Source organism: Lepidothrix coronata, unplaced genomic scaffold, assembly GCF_001604755.1.
Source record: "Lepidothrix coronata isolate B3197 unplaced genomic scaffold, Lepidothrix_coronata-1.0 Scaffold10, whole genome shotgun sequence".
Lineage (NCBI taxonomy): Eukaryota > Metazoa > Chordata > Aves > Passeriformes > Pipridae > Lepidothrix > Lepidothrix coronata.
In genome coordinates, this window is record NW_016690190.1 from 9,053,731 (window position 1) to 9,072,078 (window position 18,348).

The window sequence follows — 18,348 nt, forward strand, 5'->3', positions numbered from 1 at the left end:
ACCTGAATTGAAACTATTCCAGTCTAGCAGTTTGTATGATCTTGTGTTACCCATAATTCCGACAAAGGCTGAGTTCAAAACAGCAAATTAGTAGATCAGTTATAGGAGCAGAATAGTGAAAAAAAACTACCAACAAGAACACAATTGACAACACCAATCCACAGGAACTGGAAAGACACAGACAGCAGAGTTAATAAGAGGCTGAAAGAGAAAGGGAAAAAAGGAGCATGCTATAGCAATCTAGCACTAGGGTGACCAAAGGGTACAGTGTACAGCAATTATTGTCTTATTGTAAGTTCTCAATCCACCTTCAAACATTCTTTCCTCTTCTGCATTTTCCTGATTTATTCATCTGCCAGGTTATTTTCTTCCTTTAATACTTCACAGACTTATTTGACTCAAATGCTTCATGATCATAACTATAACCAGATTCTTTTTTTTACTTCACCTTCCCTCTCATAGTCATGTGCCTTCATTCCCCCTTTTGCAATACACGGAGTTCCAGGCATCACACATTTTACATTCACTTGTCAGGAGTAATTTTCAAGTCCCACAAAAACAACTGCAGCTGTGCAAACATGCATCTCTATCTTATTTCTTATCCTGCTTTCAGTCAGTTGGTAAAAATAAAGGAGTCCATAATGCAAGAGGTTAGTTTTTAAAACTTCTGAGCAAAACTGATTTTTTTTTCCATTTTGTCTTAAATAAATTTATCATACAGTAAATTTTGCATGTAAGAGATCTGTATCAGAAATCTGTTGAAAATACAGCAGCCTAAAATAACTTTGTGGCAAAGAAAGGGAAGACTTGCATTTAAATTATACTTTGACTTTTTTTTTCATCTTCACTGTATAAATAGATCTTACAAATAGGAAAAAAGGAACAATACTGAGTAGTGGCATGCTTTAAAAAATCCCTTACAGCAGGGGTGTTTAATTCAAATCAAGTCCTGTATTTTATTTCATGTTGCCAGTTTATTGAATCCTTAGGTCAGCAACAACCTACTTGCTTGGAGAATTGCTTGCCTTGGGCCACGGGAAGAAGAAAGAAAAGAAGATTATTTTTTGCAATTGCTTTTAAAGATGCATTTGCACAAACTTTGTTTTATTACTCCTGACTAGTGCATGCAAAACCACTGTAGGTGCTATTTTCACTCTCCTCTGCATTTTGAAGTGCACTGTCAACTCCAGCTTTTTACAGAGTACTCATCATCTTGTCTGAGTGACTAAACCAACAAAGTCTTCAGAGTCAAAAGTCTTTTAATTCTAACATTAGAACTAGAACATGCAAAATACACATTCTAGTACTGGGATTTCCAGGTAAATATTAAATAAAAATCTTAAAGTACTGTTCAGTATGGGGCTTTTAAGAACAGAACAAAGCTGTCAAGGTTGTATCAAAAGAGGTTAAAAACCACGTATTTAGGTAAATTGTAACCATTAGTCCTTAAGGATTTCAAGGAGCTGAAAATTAGAAAACATTAATAGTTAAGATCAAGCATTTCATCTAATTTGTGTTTGAATGGAAAATTTGCATTGAGTTTAAATTCTATGAAGTGGTAAAAAAATTAATTAAGCCCTCAATAATTCAGAGACAATTTTCAGTGCAAAGTTACTGATTCAAAGTACTTTACTATAATATTCTTTAACTTGCTGAAACATTTCTCACTAAAAACATACCCTCTGAGTAACTCATTTTTCCAGCTTAAACGACTGCCTGAAAAATATTGCCTCTAATATACATTGTTAGGATAGATTTGTATCTATCCAAATGCTGATATGTTATAAAGATTAGAAGCAGGAGATCACTACGACAGGTCCTGTGCAAGGAGGTCATTCTTGTGTCAACATACCAGGATTGTGGATGCGATCCAGCAGCTTCACAGACCGTGCACTGACAACGCCACCAACGTGGACAAGAAAGCCTGGTGGAAAGGTCGTCAGGGTAAAAAATGGAAATTCCTGTTATGATTAAAAACAAACATCAAATGATTGCTTACCAACCACTGCTGATTGCCAATAAACATGCAATGAATCGATAAATTTCCCTGAAATACAAGCAGAGTAGTTACCTTAGGCCAAACAGGTCTTTCAGGCTTACTGAGCACTATGTAACCATGTGCCTTGATATACCCAGAGTATCATAAAAGCAGAGGTATTATAAAATGTAAGAATACTTTTCCCCCATAGAGGTGTTTCTTAGCACAAGAGTGATAAATAATCAAAACTTTACACACTTGTGTTGACGAAGCCTCTACTGGTCACTTTTACCACGGCAACTAAACAACAGAAATCTACTTTCATTAGCTCATACAAAGTAAATATTTTTTTCCACTTTTAGGTCTTACTGTTACAACTGACTGCAGTTTGGTTCCACAGCACAGGGTGAAACAAACTGTAGTCTTGCAAGCATGATGAACGACTTATTATAGGAAAACATACCTAAAAAATATTAATAGACTGCTCTGCTCACAAGCTCTAAATATAAGAAGCAAAAATCCATCTTGTAGAATGAAGCAAAAGTCTTTGAAATACAAGTATAAGTTCTTTAACCTAAGAAATTCACTTCCAATTAATTTGCATTAATTAGTTTTTACCAATTCATAAGTAAAATGAAGAGCTAATAAGTTTCCAAAACTACTCAAGAACGCGGTTTCTCCAAGAGGCAAAGTAAGTGGTAACAGCAATTTTTCATGTTACACGTGATGAAAAACAAGTCCTATTCAAAGGAGTTGAGCCCAAAACTGAAGATTTTATTTTCTACAGAGACATTCTATGAAATGTCTAATATATATGTAATAGCACACTTATGGGGGAAAGGCAATAATTCGTGTTCAGCAATTCTAAATGCAGAGAAGCAAAAACAACACAAAAGAAAAATCATGCAATCATTGTTTGTATAATCATAATTGGATAAATGGAAAAAATAAAATACTATAATTTTATGAGAGAAAGTACAGGATAGAATCCTTTCTCACATACTTTGAAGCATTTGGAACAGCACAGCTCAACTGAGCTTCTACCTAAACAGCATACATGCTGCAGATTAAATGAGGATGACGGTTCTTCCAGCAATACATGGCATGAAAAGTCCTCTTAAACTAAAACCCAATGTGAATTTAAAAATTATTACTTCAGAATTTTTACTGTCCCTATTATAAGTACTGTTAAAACTTTTAAAAGGTCCTACAAATTTCAAGTTTTCTGTATTTTTGTTGGGCTTAGACTTTCAAAATCAGCGACCATGGTATCAACAACCAGAAAAAAAAAACAAAAAAAGCAACCCAAAAAAACACCAAAACCTGCAGGGATGTCTTATGATCCAATTAAAAAGCAGGAAGATTTCACCATAGGACTCTGCAAACCTGTTCAACTAATGTGTCTTCAGGAGCATTAATGCATCTCTAGAGAGCATTACAGTAAAGATTCCCCCAGATGGTTCTAACAGATCAAAGTGCTTTGCAAGTTACCAGAATAGTCAAAAAAGCTCTGACTATAACAGCCTAAACTCCTTTTCTGAAAGTCTTTCACGCTGAAAAATGGAAAAAGTGCAGTACATAAACATTTTGTTAGAAGCCTATTTCACTGTGGCTCTCTAACAGCAATTGCTCAGTAATTCTCAAGTACGCTCATAATATTTCTCCCTGTGGAATTCTGTGACACTCATTTTGCCTAACTTATCTTTAAATATCTAACATACACACCTGCTCTGTCCCTTGCATATAGTCATCCCACTTTAATGCCATTCAGATTATTACCTTTTCCAGAACTACAGAAATCAATAAAAAAGTTTACTGCATATGCCACCAATATGAAATTCCATTAAGCCTATACTTTGTATAGGTTTATATATATATATATACAGGCTTTATATATAAAATTTGTATTTTATATATACATACATATACTCAGACTTAAACTATGCTAAAGCAGTATGGAGTGAACAAACACTCCATGCTCCAAAGCTTAAGCAGATACAATGTTTTTTAACCTATATGGAGATGCAGAAGTTACTTTCATTTTTTGTTTATTTTCATAAGGCTGTGTACTGCAAGTAATTTTAGCGTGTTCAGACTCCCAGTTTGCCTGATTTCCTACACCACAAATCAGGAATAAAACCTCAAATAATGACATGGTTTTCTCTCAATCAATATATCAATACTTGCAAGTCTGTATTACAAAACATGATGAAATTAGACCCATGTCCTATCAGTGAATTCCAGCCACAGACAAATCTGGGTATCAGACTCACTGAACCATTCTGACATGACTCCTTTAACAGTCTCTCATCCATTCTTACACAGATGGAACTCCATAGCTTCATAAGATGGCATTTCTTTTTTAAGCTCATTTAGAGGTTTGGGGGGTTTTATTATTATATTATTCAAATAGCAGTTCCAGCCTCAATTTCATGTGGTAATCTGTAATACTTCAAAATTATACATCTATAGTTACTGCCAGGAAAACAGAGATTTCATAAGAACCAGATGCTGTGTTCTCATATTATAAATCTCCTCTATTACTACAATTTGCAAAGGACTATCTTTACATCAAGGTGATTTAAGCAAAGTATTCCAGTGTGTGACAAAATAGGATGAACTTAAAGTTTCCTAGCTACAACTGAAGATTATCAATCATTTTACCAATACCAATTCACTGTGCCACTTCACAGTCATTGACTGCACAGACCCCAAAAGACTGTCACTGGTTTCATCCTTGCAACTACATAGAGATTTTATAGTTGTCACTTGGGGGATGTTTGATAAGGCTACAATAAAATTCTCATAAATATTTGCTTAATACAATGTTTAAAAATGTCTGTGTACACACATACATGTATTGCTAGTATTCTTTTTAGAACTACATTTCATACAAAGACACACAAAATGACGAAAAAGCAGATGGAACACAGCTACAGACACATCATTTGGTGTTAGTGCCAGCTGAAGCAGTTCTCCAATCCCCTTCCAGCCATTCACTCATTCCCATGGTTGAACCACTCCCTCAGATAATGTTCAGGTGTGCTCACAGAGCTTTTGGGGCTGAACCAGTGTGGGGAACTGGTCCACACTAAAATACTGGCAATTTCCTGGTTGAATGTGCTTTTATTCTAAGCACATCTACTGTGCCATCTCACAAGGTGGCCCAACAGTCCCACAATTTTTCTTGAACTGTACTGAGGGGATGGGCTGGGTAAGAAGTCACTGGAAAGAAAAGATGATTAAGTCAGGATTTCAGCCAAAGGAATCACCCAGAGAACTGAGCTCTCTGGGTGGAGAGCTCAGACACAACAGGTGTCCAGCAATGCCTTTCAGAGATGAAGATCAACAGATCCCCATTTTGAAAAGGCACTGGTAAAGATCTCTCAGGCACTTGCAGAATGCAAATACAGAGGAATAAAACAGCATTTGTCCAAGTTGAGGTCAATGGAGATACTAAATACCATCAAGAGCAGCATTTGGCCATTTCTACAAAAACAGAGGCTAATTTTTTAGGAGTAGAGTAAGCTCAGATTTTCCCACTGATGGAAATACAGCTTATTGATTCATAGTTAAAAATACACACAAAGGCATGTGTGCTATAGTTACACTTGCCATCTACAGGCATCCTGTGAATTGCTTAAAGTTATTAACCTACAATACAACACATGTGAGTTTTCCACAGCTGATGTATTTTCACGGAAGAAATCGAGTAAGATTAACCTTCTGCAAACAGCACAGAGTTTGCTAATCAGGGTTATTTAAATAATACATTAAAACCACATTTTATTTAAAAAAAGCTGTGGAGACATCCAGTTAAATGAACCGGTTTCAATGTGCCTTAGCAGTACCATATACCCAAATAAACTAAATAAGACTCAAAAGAACTTGAGCAACCTGGTGTAGTGCAAGATTCCCTGTTGGGGGAACAAAATGATCTTTAAGGCAGGGGGTTGGAACAAAATGATCTTTAAGGTCTCTTCCAACCCAAAAAGCATTCTGTGATTCCATGATATAACTAATACATGTGGAAATATATTATAGATATTTGATTTATTCTTTGTTTTCCCAAATAAGTGCTACCCTAAGTAATCCAGACAAGTAACTAGAGTACACTATTTATGTGTACAATATTAAAACAGACAAAGTAACTTATAAATGTTATTCATTTTAGTTAAGTAATTCAATTTTAAGGTAAATAAATAAGAGGTAACACCATAGCAAAAACACATCCAATATGAAATTTTCAGAAGACAGAATAAACGTTTTTTTATCAATTAACAGTCCACATGCTTTGCTACATCATTATCAATTAACAGACAACATGTTTCCATCCCATTTTACAGTATTTTTCTACTAGACAATACACAGGCCTTATCAAAATAATATGCAAATAATTCAAGCTCTAAGAATACATTAAGTGCTCTTAATTTACATTTTTATTGTCTTTAAAAAGCTTCCTAAGGAAATGAGAGATCAGCCGTGAAATGTCTGAAATGCCAGCAAAATCCAAGGTAAACAGAAAAAAGGCTCTTTTTAAAGCATTCCTTCTGCCAAATTAAAACATTAAAAGCAAAAAGCCATGGATTTGTACTTATATATAAATTAAAATTTTAACTGAAACATATCAACGTGCAAAATACGAAGCAAAAATACGCTGATGTGATAAGAGCTCTTAAAAACAACAAAACAAATAGTAAAAAAAACAAAAAAACAAACACATAAATGAAGATTACAAAGAAATCCGCAAAGCCTCAAAGCAGAAAAACGAAAATACTTCAAATAATGATTTAGAAATCCCCCGTAGGAGAAGAAAGGGCTACAAAGAGTCGCGCAGTGATTTCCAACGTACCCGCCGTCTACAGAACCTACGAGGCGATCCTCCCTTAGCAAGGGGTAACACAAGAAATGAGAAGAGAATCATCCACTTACTCAAAACAGCAGCTATTCACTTATATTTCACAGATGCAGGTGGGTTTGTTTTAAACAAACATACATGGTTCTATGGGAGTAGGTGAGGCGCTCAGAAATAGTAATTGAACTTGCATTTATTTCGGGATAAGGTAAATAGTCACATTTCTTCCTTCAAGACACCTCACTAATAACATTTTGACAAGAGCAGTGTGTAATCTATAAACAAAGTTGCAAGGACTCATTCCAACCAGAAACAAAGAATTAAACCCACTGTTTTTATTATACAGTCCATTCAGTATAATGACAGATGGCATTTTCAGTCCTACAGAGGAAAAGCTTAAATCTATAAACCCCTTCTTTTGCTCGGCAAGTAGTTCAGGTTTAAGTTCTCATTTAAGGGCTGCATGCACACACATTTCATTTAGCCTTCAATGAAGGCTAAATTAGGCACCAACTCTACTTCCCAAAACTCAAAGTCTTCCCAATTCTAAAAGGGAATTTTACCTTGTTTAAAGCTGTTCTAACGTTTCTGAATTTGGCTTCTGTAAAAACTTTACCATTATTTATTAAGTATTAAACTTATGCATCAGTAATTTACAGAAACCAAGTAACAGTAGTTTTTCCTAGAACTTTTTCTCTTAACACCACCTGAGTGCTGTTCACAGTTAATTGCTTCTCTATTCTTAACGCTTTAGTAATACATTAAAATTAAATAATCTGTGTATATAAAGGCTAAACATTCAACATTTGTAAAAAGTTTTCAAACCCAAAAATTACCCATATTTTTAAACAGAAAGTAACAGGAAACATTTAACTTACTACAAGCTAAATTTTCACTTTAGTAGATCAGAAATGTAAGTTTAAAATGCCTTACCCTTTGTTCCAGAGCTGACTGAGTCTGTTGTCTTAAAAGAGTTTTAAATGGCCCCCCTTCTTTTCCAGCACTCCCACTGCCCATTCCTGAAGAGTATCAGTACAAATGACATTCAAAGAAACACATATTATAATTTGCAATCAAAGGTTAAATTAGAAAGTAAATACAATAGTCATTGAAAACAGTCAAATGATCCCCATAATTTTAATTTTAAAAATGCTGAGCATCACAGTTTAATTTGGGTTTGGGGGGGTATTCTAGAGCTAGGTTTCCACATGACTAGCAGTAGTTTTATAGCATTTGGACAAACCCCCCCGATCTAAGATCTTTTTCTGCTGTCAATCTGAATTAAAAACAATTCCAAAAGACTTGAAGATCTGGGCTTGCATTTCTTTCCTGTCACATATAACTTTTCTTCTTGCTATTGGGAGTTTTGCCTGTGATTTAAATGTAGATCTGCCTTCTCTGCTGTTCACAGAAGGTTTCTACATAACCTATCAAAAAGGGGCTCTCTGCCAGATTACTCTGTAGTTAAGTATCTCTCACTACTATCATTACTTTTTTTTTTTTAAATGAAAGTAATAAAAATCTGGCTTTCTAACAGCTTCAGAGTAACTAAATCACCTTTCCTAACCACTGGTAGGAGACTGGACACATAATTACAGCAGTAGCTACATAACACATGATTAGGAGCAAAAAGAAAATTGCAATGGCAATGCACATCCTTTAATTTAAAATATAAACTTTTGACAAAAAATTACCAATTACTTTTATTTTCTTTAATATTTACGCAATGAAATATTCACTCATCTGATTCATTCACACAAGCCAAGGGTTACTGCTCAGCATTTAAAACCACCACACTTATTTCATTACTATATTTGCACACACATAACCTGCACATTATCTGTAAATGAAAATAAGAGATAAACTCCGATTTTGCATAATATGGGTAATTCCCTCTTCCCTTCTTTCAGATTTATCTCCGTCCCTACCCCCCACTACAGGAATTTTTTCTGAAGAGAAAGTTTATCAGGTACAAAGACATCTTTGCTACTGAATTACCTGTTCCCAAGGACCTTAACTGAGCGTGTTGAGATGCAGGTTATGTGTATGACAGTAAATTTTGTGCTCTATGGTTAGAAATCAAAAAAAACAAACACATACCAAGATTGTGTTTTTTCCTAAAGTAAACACAATGCTGGTGAATCAGATTTTCTTAGTAATATTTCATGGCTAAAGTCATACTATCATTGGTATTCCTTGTTTCTAAAGACATCAGGGCTAATTCGACAAAGCAAAAATAAACACTTAAGTTGTATAGGAAAGCACAGGATAAAGAACAAAAAGGTGTCAGGAGCAGGATGAAATACAAACACCACAGTGCAAACAGTTATGAATGAAGCCAAGATTTTCTTTTGCAGAATTTGTAACTAATTTAACACAACAATTCCTTGCTAGTTTCCTTTTTCTTCTGATCAAGCGTCTGATAAAGGTCAACAAAACTGTAAATATACATCAAAGTGCAGTTATTTGTTTTAACCAAAGACTGGGAGATCTAGAAATAATACTAGACTTAATAATGTATGTAAAATCATTCCTAAATTCATTCATTTTCAAGAGTTACTAGGCTACCATTACCATATAATTAGATAGAAAAATACTACGATTTACAACAAATATTTTTAGCTGTTCTTGGATAAGGAAACAAAAATATTAGTATCTGTATAGTCCCATTAAACAAGATTAAATTGCTTCTACTCTTTGGCATTGATTCTAAACATCATTGCCAGGGACTATACAATAATAAATACAGACAAACAGAGCATAAATACTGGACATGAAACAAACTCAAAAAATAGAAACTAACCAAAATAGCTTCTACAAAAAAAAAAAAAACAGTAATATCAACTCTTTAATTTAAATCTGTGAAAATAATGCATGTCAGTGAAATGGAAAAATGGGCAGAAAAATTAAAAATACGGGCTTAGTTTAGAAGATTAAATGAAAAAGCAGAGTTGCTAGCCATCTGATAACCATTGTTTCGACCAACTATGAATGAATTAATGAGCAAGTGCAAGGAACATTTGCTCCATGCAAAATACAGGAACAACAAAGTGAAGAGAATGTAGGTGATTGAAAAAAAAAAGGTAAATTATTTTAGTCCAATTACCAAAGGAAATTTTGCAAGAGTAAAGGAGAAAGTTCTGTAGCACAAGCTACATGTTTCAAATCCTACAAGCAGTTCTGAAGCTGTTTCAAGCTCCTGGGGCAGAGGTGAGAGATGGGATGAATAGTCATGTAGCCAGCAGTTTTCAGAGGCTAACTGAGCAAAACCAGGGTTATAGAAGGCTGTGTGTTAATTGCCCCCATATCAAATAACAACATTTCCTTAAAAGTTTGCTTAAAAGGCCATAATAGATAGATCCTACCAGAAGCAGCCAGAAGCAGCTCTTCAGTGAAAGAAACACTTTTCCTCAGAACAACTGGGCTGACATGGCTAGAGTGTAGAGGTTTAATGCTAGACCCCGAGAGGAGGAGACAGGACTTTTTAAGATGTGGGGAATCACAAGAGAGTGTAGGGGAGCTGGGAAACAGGAAAATCCTAGGTCCCTGTGGGGAAGGTGCTGTGGAGGAAAGTAATAGAGACAGAGAGATGTAGATTCAGAAGATGACTAAAGAAACGGACAAAAGAAATCAAAATGAAGCATTTTTGTTTTCTCCAAACGAATCGACACTTACTGCTAAATTATTTTGCAACACACAAAGAAATGAAATGACAATACAGCTCCACAATGTGAATGAGAAGCATGTTTTTAAAAATCATGACTTGATTATTTTCCTTTGGAAATCATTTTTTTAAAAGCCATGGTAATCTGACATTTATTTTAAATTTCAAACAAAATTTGATAACGAATACTTTGGAGTAAAATAAAAGTAACACAGTCTTTGCACACACTTAATCTGATTACTTTCATCATTTAGGTAGAAAAAGTTATTTTCCAGAGAGGTCATGGATTTGGTTTATGATTTTCTAAAGTAATAGATCTTGTAGAATTCTAAGTTCCCACAAAGAAAAGGAGTTCCCACCTTCTCAATTTCCTCCAAACATATACTATGTGACATCAAAATGTATTACTGGATTAAAATAGGTCATGCTTTTCATCAGCCTGATTCTGTTCATTTGCAGTGGCAGAAAATCTATCACTACTCACAGAAGTCTAACTTCAAACCCAAATAAGCTTTCTCAGCATGTGTATTTATAGACCAGAATGGATAACACAAGCACAGTTGTATTTTACAAAATACATTAAGGTAACATTCTCCTGATTTGGAGCTACTGAAAACTAGATGCTTAAGCAGATCCAAGTTTCAACCTCCTCTATTTTGTTAACTCCTATTGTGAAATTGTGGTATCTGCACTCTTTCTCCAGATCAGTCTCCATCTTAGACATGTGAACACACAAAATACCTGACTGAGAAATAAAGAGGAATATAATATACTGCAGAAATATCAGAAAATACTTCATTTTTCACATCAGCCAAATCCAGTAATGGTTATCTCGAATCTGATAATGTTTGAAGTGCCACATGAGAAGTCTACATTTCTTTAACTTTTTTTAAACACTTATAACATCACCTATTTTCACACTGAAATATTCCAACTTAGCAACAGTCTCGGGAAACAAAAACCAGAGGTCTAAACATATACAGGGAATTCTTAAAAACAACATACAGAGTTTAGTATGTTATAGGAGCAGCTTCTGCACATCACCAAATTTTTGGTGAAAGGTAACATGAATGACTCAAGAATCATTTAAACTGTCATTAAACTGTCCTTTTAATCTATTAAGATTCAAAATCATAACCAAGATATGGAATCTTTATATGCAACCAGCAAATCCTTTTGGGAAAAGTTTCAGCAGCAGAGTTAAAAGCTGCTAAAAAGACAGTGCTGGTAAGCAAAACTGGGCCCACTTTAGTTAGCTTTAGTACTAAAAAGACAGCTAAAAAATATCTTCACATACTTGAAAACTCCCTGAAAATAAGAGCTACCAGTTACACAATCTGTTTCTGTTCTGAATGAACTGACTAAAGACAAAAGGGTCCATCCACCTCCATAATATTGCCAGCAATGATGTAAGGCTGCTGCTTTAAAACCCTAACAAATTCACACTGAGTTGCCACTTTCCTAATTTGAGAACATTTACATCTATAAAGATGACCACCTATGTTATATTTAAATCCTTTCCATGAAATGATCTTTACCATGGAAAATACGATCAAATGGAACAGTTTTCAAATATTCAGTAAACCAAACACATGAATTTGTGGTTCTTCTATATCATAAGCACCCAGTTATATCTGTATGTCCTTTAAACAAGTGATCACCATCCACAAAACACTCATAATTTAAAAATAAAGACAGAAAAAAATAAACTGCTTTTGTTTGCCTGTTTGTTTTAAAAATGGGACAGAGAAGATAGCACTGAGAAAGACAGTTTCCTAATTGGGAACAGTTTTAACAGATATCCAGGGAATAAACCAGGTAAAATATTTAATACAACTCCATTTGAATGCAACATTTAACTTATCTCCTAGGAAAAATTCTTGAAAGGGGTGCTATCAAGTAAAACTGAATAATCTGCTTTAATATGCTTAAAAATTGTCTAATTAGATGGAGACAAGAATGTTCTGAGCTTCAAATACCACAATTTAAAACATCATTTGAAAAGTAACCAAACTTTTATAAACACTTCTGCAAAATATTTTGCTCTACGGTAGCAAAATTCAGGGCCTTGGTCACATAATGGAGAGTAAACAGACACTCTTTGAAGTTGTGCTGACATTATTACTAACATGATTCTAACCACAGACTAAAAAAGAAGGAGGGAGGAAACAACAAGCTGAAAAAATTATGACAGACCAATGGAGAAAGGAAAACGTTTTTTGAAGATGGTTGGAGTTACTTGTGATGCAATTTAAGTGACTTTCAAGGTGTATACTGTGTATGTAAAGCCATTTCCACACACCAAGAGAACAAAAAGACAGCAGCTGCTAGGTTTCTAGTATTGCATTTGCAAAAAGGAGTTCAAAAACAGAAAATGTATGCAGTATATTTATAGCACAACACATGAGGCCTGAAGACTACATAGTTTTAGTAACACCATCCTTGACATATTGAGGTGAGAAATGTACTCCCATGATTTGTGATATGAAATGGAGGAAATACGAAAAAGGCAATTACTTAGGACTCCCTTAATGCTCCAAGATGTTTTATTGTGGCTTGAATACAGTTGTGTTACAGAAGTAATTTTAATGTTATCCAGGACAGTGGAAATACAGGCAGGATTGAAATTTTTGCCCTGCAGAAACCCTTTTGAGCTTGAGGTGTGCTATGTGAAGTCTCCAATTTCCACATCATTTTGATAACTTAAATGCCAGAAAGCAAAAAGGGGTTGAATGAAAATATAAAAAGAGAAACACAAATTAAACAAAAAGTGGGTGGAAGCGCCTTACCAGTTTTGGGTGTCAAACTCAAATCTGTGTCAGAAGAAGAGGACTGTCGACTGTAGGACTTGGAAGGTGAAAAGGAATAGGTTTGGTTTTTCAGAGGGGTGGAGGGTCCTGATGAATGAGTATTGGGATTGGGATCTTCATTGAAAGGAATCCTGCCAGAAGAAGGTGGAAACATATTCAGTAATCCTGTGCCAAAGGACCTGGCTGACAGCAGCATGATCCAAACACCAGGATGGGACTGGGGCAGGGCCAGCAGCTATTCCTTAGGTGCGAGACTGGGGATGAGGCCAGAGGCAAAGAAATGCTGTTTTACCCATTCAGCATTCTACAGGTAGATGCTGATAATCTACAATGAAACAATTAAGCCAAATGAAAGGCATGAGATGTGACAAAAAAATCATATATATATATATGCAAAAGAAAAAAATTGAAAAGTTTATGGCTTAAAAATCTGGTCAAGTACACAATGCTTTGAGTTAGTTTAATAAAGAAAAAATGATTTCAAATTATATTTGTGTTTATACATATTTATACATTTATGTATATACACACATATGCATTTAAAGGAAAAAAAAACCCAACGTTTCCTTATCCTATAGCAGCAGCAGCATGCCACAGCTAAAAACAGAGCAAAGAGGAGAATCTTTATGGGAACAACTATATTGACAAACAGTTCACTTATGCACAGGTTGACTTACCTGCTCTCTAAAACCATCTCTTCCACAAATGGCACAGACCCTTCCTATAACCACTTTAAAACCTAAATACTGTATCAGAATTATGCTTGAAAGCAATTATGAACTCGAATCAAAACATGATTTTCTCCAGTGACTGTACAATAGTGAACGTTTCCCAGATACACCAACTTAATTTTTACTGAATTTCTCAGGAAGCAAGCACGTTAAAACGAAATGAAGAGCGTGGCTTTGTGGAAGAGACTCCGATGCATTTCCAACAAACTACTGCCTTTGTTTCAGCAGCTGCACACTGGGCAGTTCTTCACTGACAACAGGAGGTGTCTCCGTGAGAAAATGAGGGAGGAAGGATGGGTGGTACCTGCCTACACTGCCTGCCTGCCTGCCCTTTGCGACCACTGTGCCTGTGGCCTGCCTCTCCCCAGCTCTGGAGTCTGAGCAGTCTCGTACCAGTGTAGATGAGAGTGGGAACAGACACAGAGAAGTTCTGAGTAAGTCGTGAGCCAGTAGCAGTGTGAATTGGGCTGTTGTGAGTCGAGCGGCATCCATGGCTTGGCGGATGAACCAGCGGAGACCTGAGAGGATTTGCGGCCAAGGTGGAAGAAAAGAAAACAATACATACAAACAGGTTGCAAGGTTATGTTATCAATGATTTCAGGGAAGTTTAGCTAGAAGAGATCTCTTACTCTAAGCAGACTCTAAGAATTTAAATTCCTAGCATGCAAGAGTCCAGATGAAAATAAAAAGAGGGAAAGGAACAGCTTAAAGCACTAGCTTGTGAATGCATAATTGATTCTCTGGCAACAGGGCATCAAGTTAGTAAAGCCAAGAATAAGAAGTATTAGTTGATTTTGCTGCTTTAGAGAAACACGCCCATTTTTTGAACTGAGGCAGTATCCACCACCAAGCTGAACAGGGATAATTTGGGAGGTGGAATTTCCACATTTTGCTGCAGAGCGAAAGCTACCGATTTATTCATGGATGCTTTTTAGGCTGATAATTACCAGGTCTACCTTTTTTTCCTTTTAAATCACCGCTGTTATTTTATGCTGCACTGTATCCAGTAGTTCTTTTGATGGCAATTTTTTAAATTAAGACAAGTTAAACAAGTTATTATTTGAAACAGAAACCAGTAATTTGTAGAAGTCAGAGCGCATTTTGCGGTATTTTGCAGAGCAGTTGATGCCTGCACAACAAAAAATGCCTAATTTCTACTGCCAGGACACAACAGTTCAAACTAATGAAAATGGCTACTTTAATCAATACCTCTAGAAACACAGCATATGTAGGACAATTTTTTGTGCTGTTTTCTCCTTCCAGAAATTGGATTGCTCTAGCAAACAGAAAATTTATCCAAGCAATAAAGTAGTAACAGTTTGAAGAAGACTGCAAGTATACTTCTATTAATCTGTATGCATATCAAAAAATTGCACTCAAACTGTGTTTGGTGCTGCAGTAGATACAACAAAGATCATGAAATTCTACCTCTCATCAAAAAAAGTTTTCTCTGCAAGTTCACTGTCTACCTGTTTTGCCATAGTCCTACTTGTTTTGCAACAGTAAAAAGGAAAGCACACAACAAAAGATGAGACCTTTTTGGGGTCATTGTCTAAATCACTGACAGAACTGTCTGAATTCAAAATTTATATCTTCTTATATGGTCAGCATACACACTCAAACTTGAACCAAAGGTATACCCTGAGAAGCCCCCACAGAAATGTTTATTGTACAAACACAGAGTCAAAGCAGAACTAATGATCAGTTAAACTGGTGGATGACAACCCAAGGATATGTAATACTGTTGGTACATGAATTCAGAAGTCATCTTAAGTAAGGATTACCACTCCATCTTCTAATGAAATAACATAAGTAATCTGACCTAAAACATTTCAAAATTGTGGAATACAAACTGAGTTGCCGACAAATAAAACTACAAAAGGAAAACAAATTCTGGGGAAAAAAAGAAATCACATCGGTTATGTAAAAAACTGAATGAGTATGAAAAGAAGAGAGGTGAAACTTGTTTCCCTGCAAGCTACTAATTCATACTTACTCCTTCATTTCTTTGGATGGGGAGTTACATGCAGGTAAAAATGCTGATGTGTTACTTAATTTATCCAACGTGCAGGCTGTTCCTATGGCTCGCACTACCAGTCCAGACTCTCCCTCCAAATCAAAACACTGCAAATAACCAACAACAGCATTTCCTCTCATTTCAAGCACCTTCAAGCCAATCTTCCTTTGCAGTTCACCTACAAAACAAAAGGTGAAGAGCTCATAATTGCAGTGAACTTCCCCTATTCTCTTTCGTGGTCTTTGACCTCTGCTTTTGGAATTGCCAACCAAGTCAGTAGAACAGGTAATAAATGCAATCCTACACAGTTATGCCAAGGAGCTGGTCACAACCTCTGCCTCCTATAACATAGCGTGATACCAATGTCTTGCATAACTTTTTTTCTTTTTTTTTTCTCCATATCCACTCTGATTGCCAAAATAACATGTTATTTCAGTTTTTTTCCCACCTACTTTTTATTTTCAGTAGTTTTTTCCTTTTTCTGTTTATTTACAGAAAGAGACAATCAAGATGTGTCCTGGAACTCAGGTAAGTTTCTAAATACTCCTTCACACAGTTCAGAACAATGTAACATCTTTGACACCTATGTGGATAGGCATCTATAATTTCTTTATTTACAAATTTATTCAAGCATATTTCAACCTAATTCATACTTTTTGCCCTCTCCCACTGCAAACAAAAGATTGCCACTTCTCTTTTAGCTGCACATAAGGACTGAAAGACTGACTGTAACACACTGTTACAGTGTGTTATTGCTGCTTACTTAGCAGGATGTTTAAAAAAACATATTTAATGGATCTATGTAGCTAGATTGTTTTGGTCATACTTAGGTAGAAAGTATCTCTCTTATGATGACAATTAAAGACTTCCAAAATCCTCTGTTAACAAACTGAAAAATCCTCACTGTCACAAAGGACAGCCCTAACAATGCCACTGCTGCTGAGAACTCAAGTGGAATGAAATGGTCACAGAATCATAGAATATCCTGACTTGGAGGGGACCCACATGGATCATCAAAGCCCAACTCCTGCCCCTGGTTTCTACTGCTTTCTTGAAGTTTGATTTTAAAATTATCAGCACAGGTTACTATTGCAAAACTTCTTAATTGAAATCATGCCTGTACTGGTCCTGAAAAATCTCGAAGACTGAGGTAGTGTATGAAGTTCCTAGCTGAATGAAAAGTGCTAGGAATTTCATCCAAGCCAAGGTTAAGACTGTATTCTTTTTAACATAAACAACACATAACATGACACAGACCTGTGAAACAGCCTGGTTCGCTCTCAGTAGTTACAGATTTCTCCAGAATTTTCCAGGTGTGGTCATCAGTAATGGATTGCAATGTGAAACATTTTATCACATGACATGAAACAGTATTGCTGTGAGGTGTTTTGGTTTTATTCCTCTTAACCACTTCCATTAATAAAATCTAGCAGAACACTTCCACATGTGCTACTTTATCCACTTGCACTGTTTGTGCAACACAAGAGATATGCAAATTTTAATCCTGTAAATTAACAGGAAGCTATATTAAAAGGGTCTTCATGTCAGTTATGAAATAGTTTTTTCCACTTTATTTCCTCAAAATGTGCTTTCACAGTGAAGACACTGAGTAACATCTCCATGATCTCTTTCTTCTATGTTGCCCCACTTACTAAAGATCTCCACACATGCTTGCAAAACTCAACTCACTGTTTATTTTAGTACCTTTCTTAAAACACAGCTGTATCTACAAGAAACACAACAACATTAAGAGCCAAGCAGAGAACTGAAACCACTGCCTATCATCCTGGTGTCTATGTTTCATTTCTTTTTGTTCCTTACACCTTCAAGATTATCCATCTTGAATTGATTGCCTCTTGTCTTAGTGTGCAACTAGTAAGGGCACAAGGGTGTTTTGTTCTGTACCTGACACTGTGGAGACAACTGACTCTAATCACTGGTCTCTCCAGGAACTGTAAGTATGTTCTGCAGAATCAGTGCAAGGCAATACAGTTATCAGAATGATAGAAACATAGAATGTCCTAGGTTGGAAGGGATCTTAAAGATCATCTTGCTCCAACCTCTTGCTGACAGCCCCAACCAACCTGGCCTTGAAGAGTTCCAGGGATGGGGCATCCACAGCTTCTCTGGGCAACCTGTTCCAGTGCCTCCAGTAGAGAATTTCTTCCTAATATCTAATCTAAACCTACTCTCAGTTTGATACCATGCCCCCTTTTCCTGTAACTCTTGGCCCCGGTAAATAATCCATCTCCATCTTTCCTGGGTACTGGAAGGCTACAATTAGGCCACTACA

General features: G+C 35.8%; 1 protein-coding gene across 10 annotated transcripts in view; it reads right to left on the reverse strand.

Moving 5' to 3' along the window:
- Window positions 1-18,348, reverse strand: part of C2CD5 (C2 calcium dependent domain containing 5) — a 66,127-nt gene that overhangs the window by 38,417 nt on the left and 9,362 nt on the right. For 3 of the 10 annotated variants that reach the window (XM_017804787.1, XM_017804789.1, XM_017804791.1), the window contains exons 6-9: window positions 16,035-16,233; window positions 13,287-13,438; window positions 7,767-7,852; window positions 1,853-1,961 (exon numbers count right to left, since the gene is read on the reverse strand). In XM_017804787.1, coding sequence (XP_017660276.1) covers window positions 1,853-1,961; window positions 7,767-7,852; window positions 13,287-13,438; window positions 16,035-16,233 — 546 coding nt within the window. Of the gene's footprint in view, window positions 1-2; window positions 69-1,852; window positions 1,962-7,766; window positions 7,853-10,198; window positions 10,394-13,286; window positions 13,439-14,431; window positions 14,557-16,034; window positions 16,234-18,348 lie in introns of all 10 variants that reach the window. The other 7 variants (XM_017804786.1, XM_017804788.1, XM_017804785.1 and 4 more) reach the window with 5 other exon arrangements.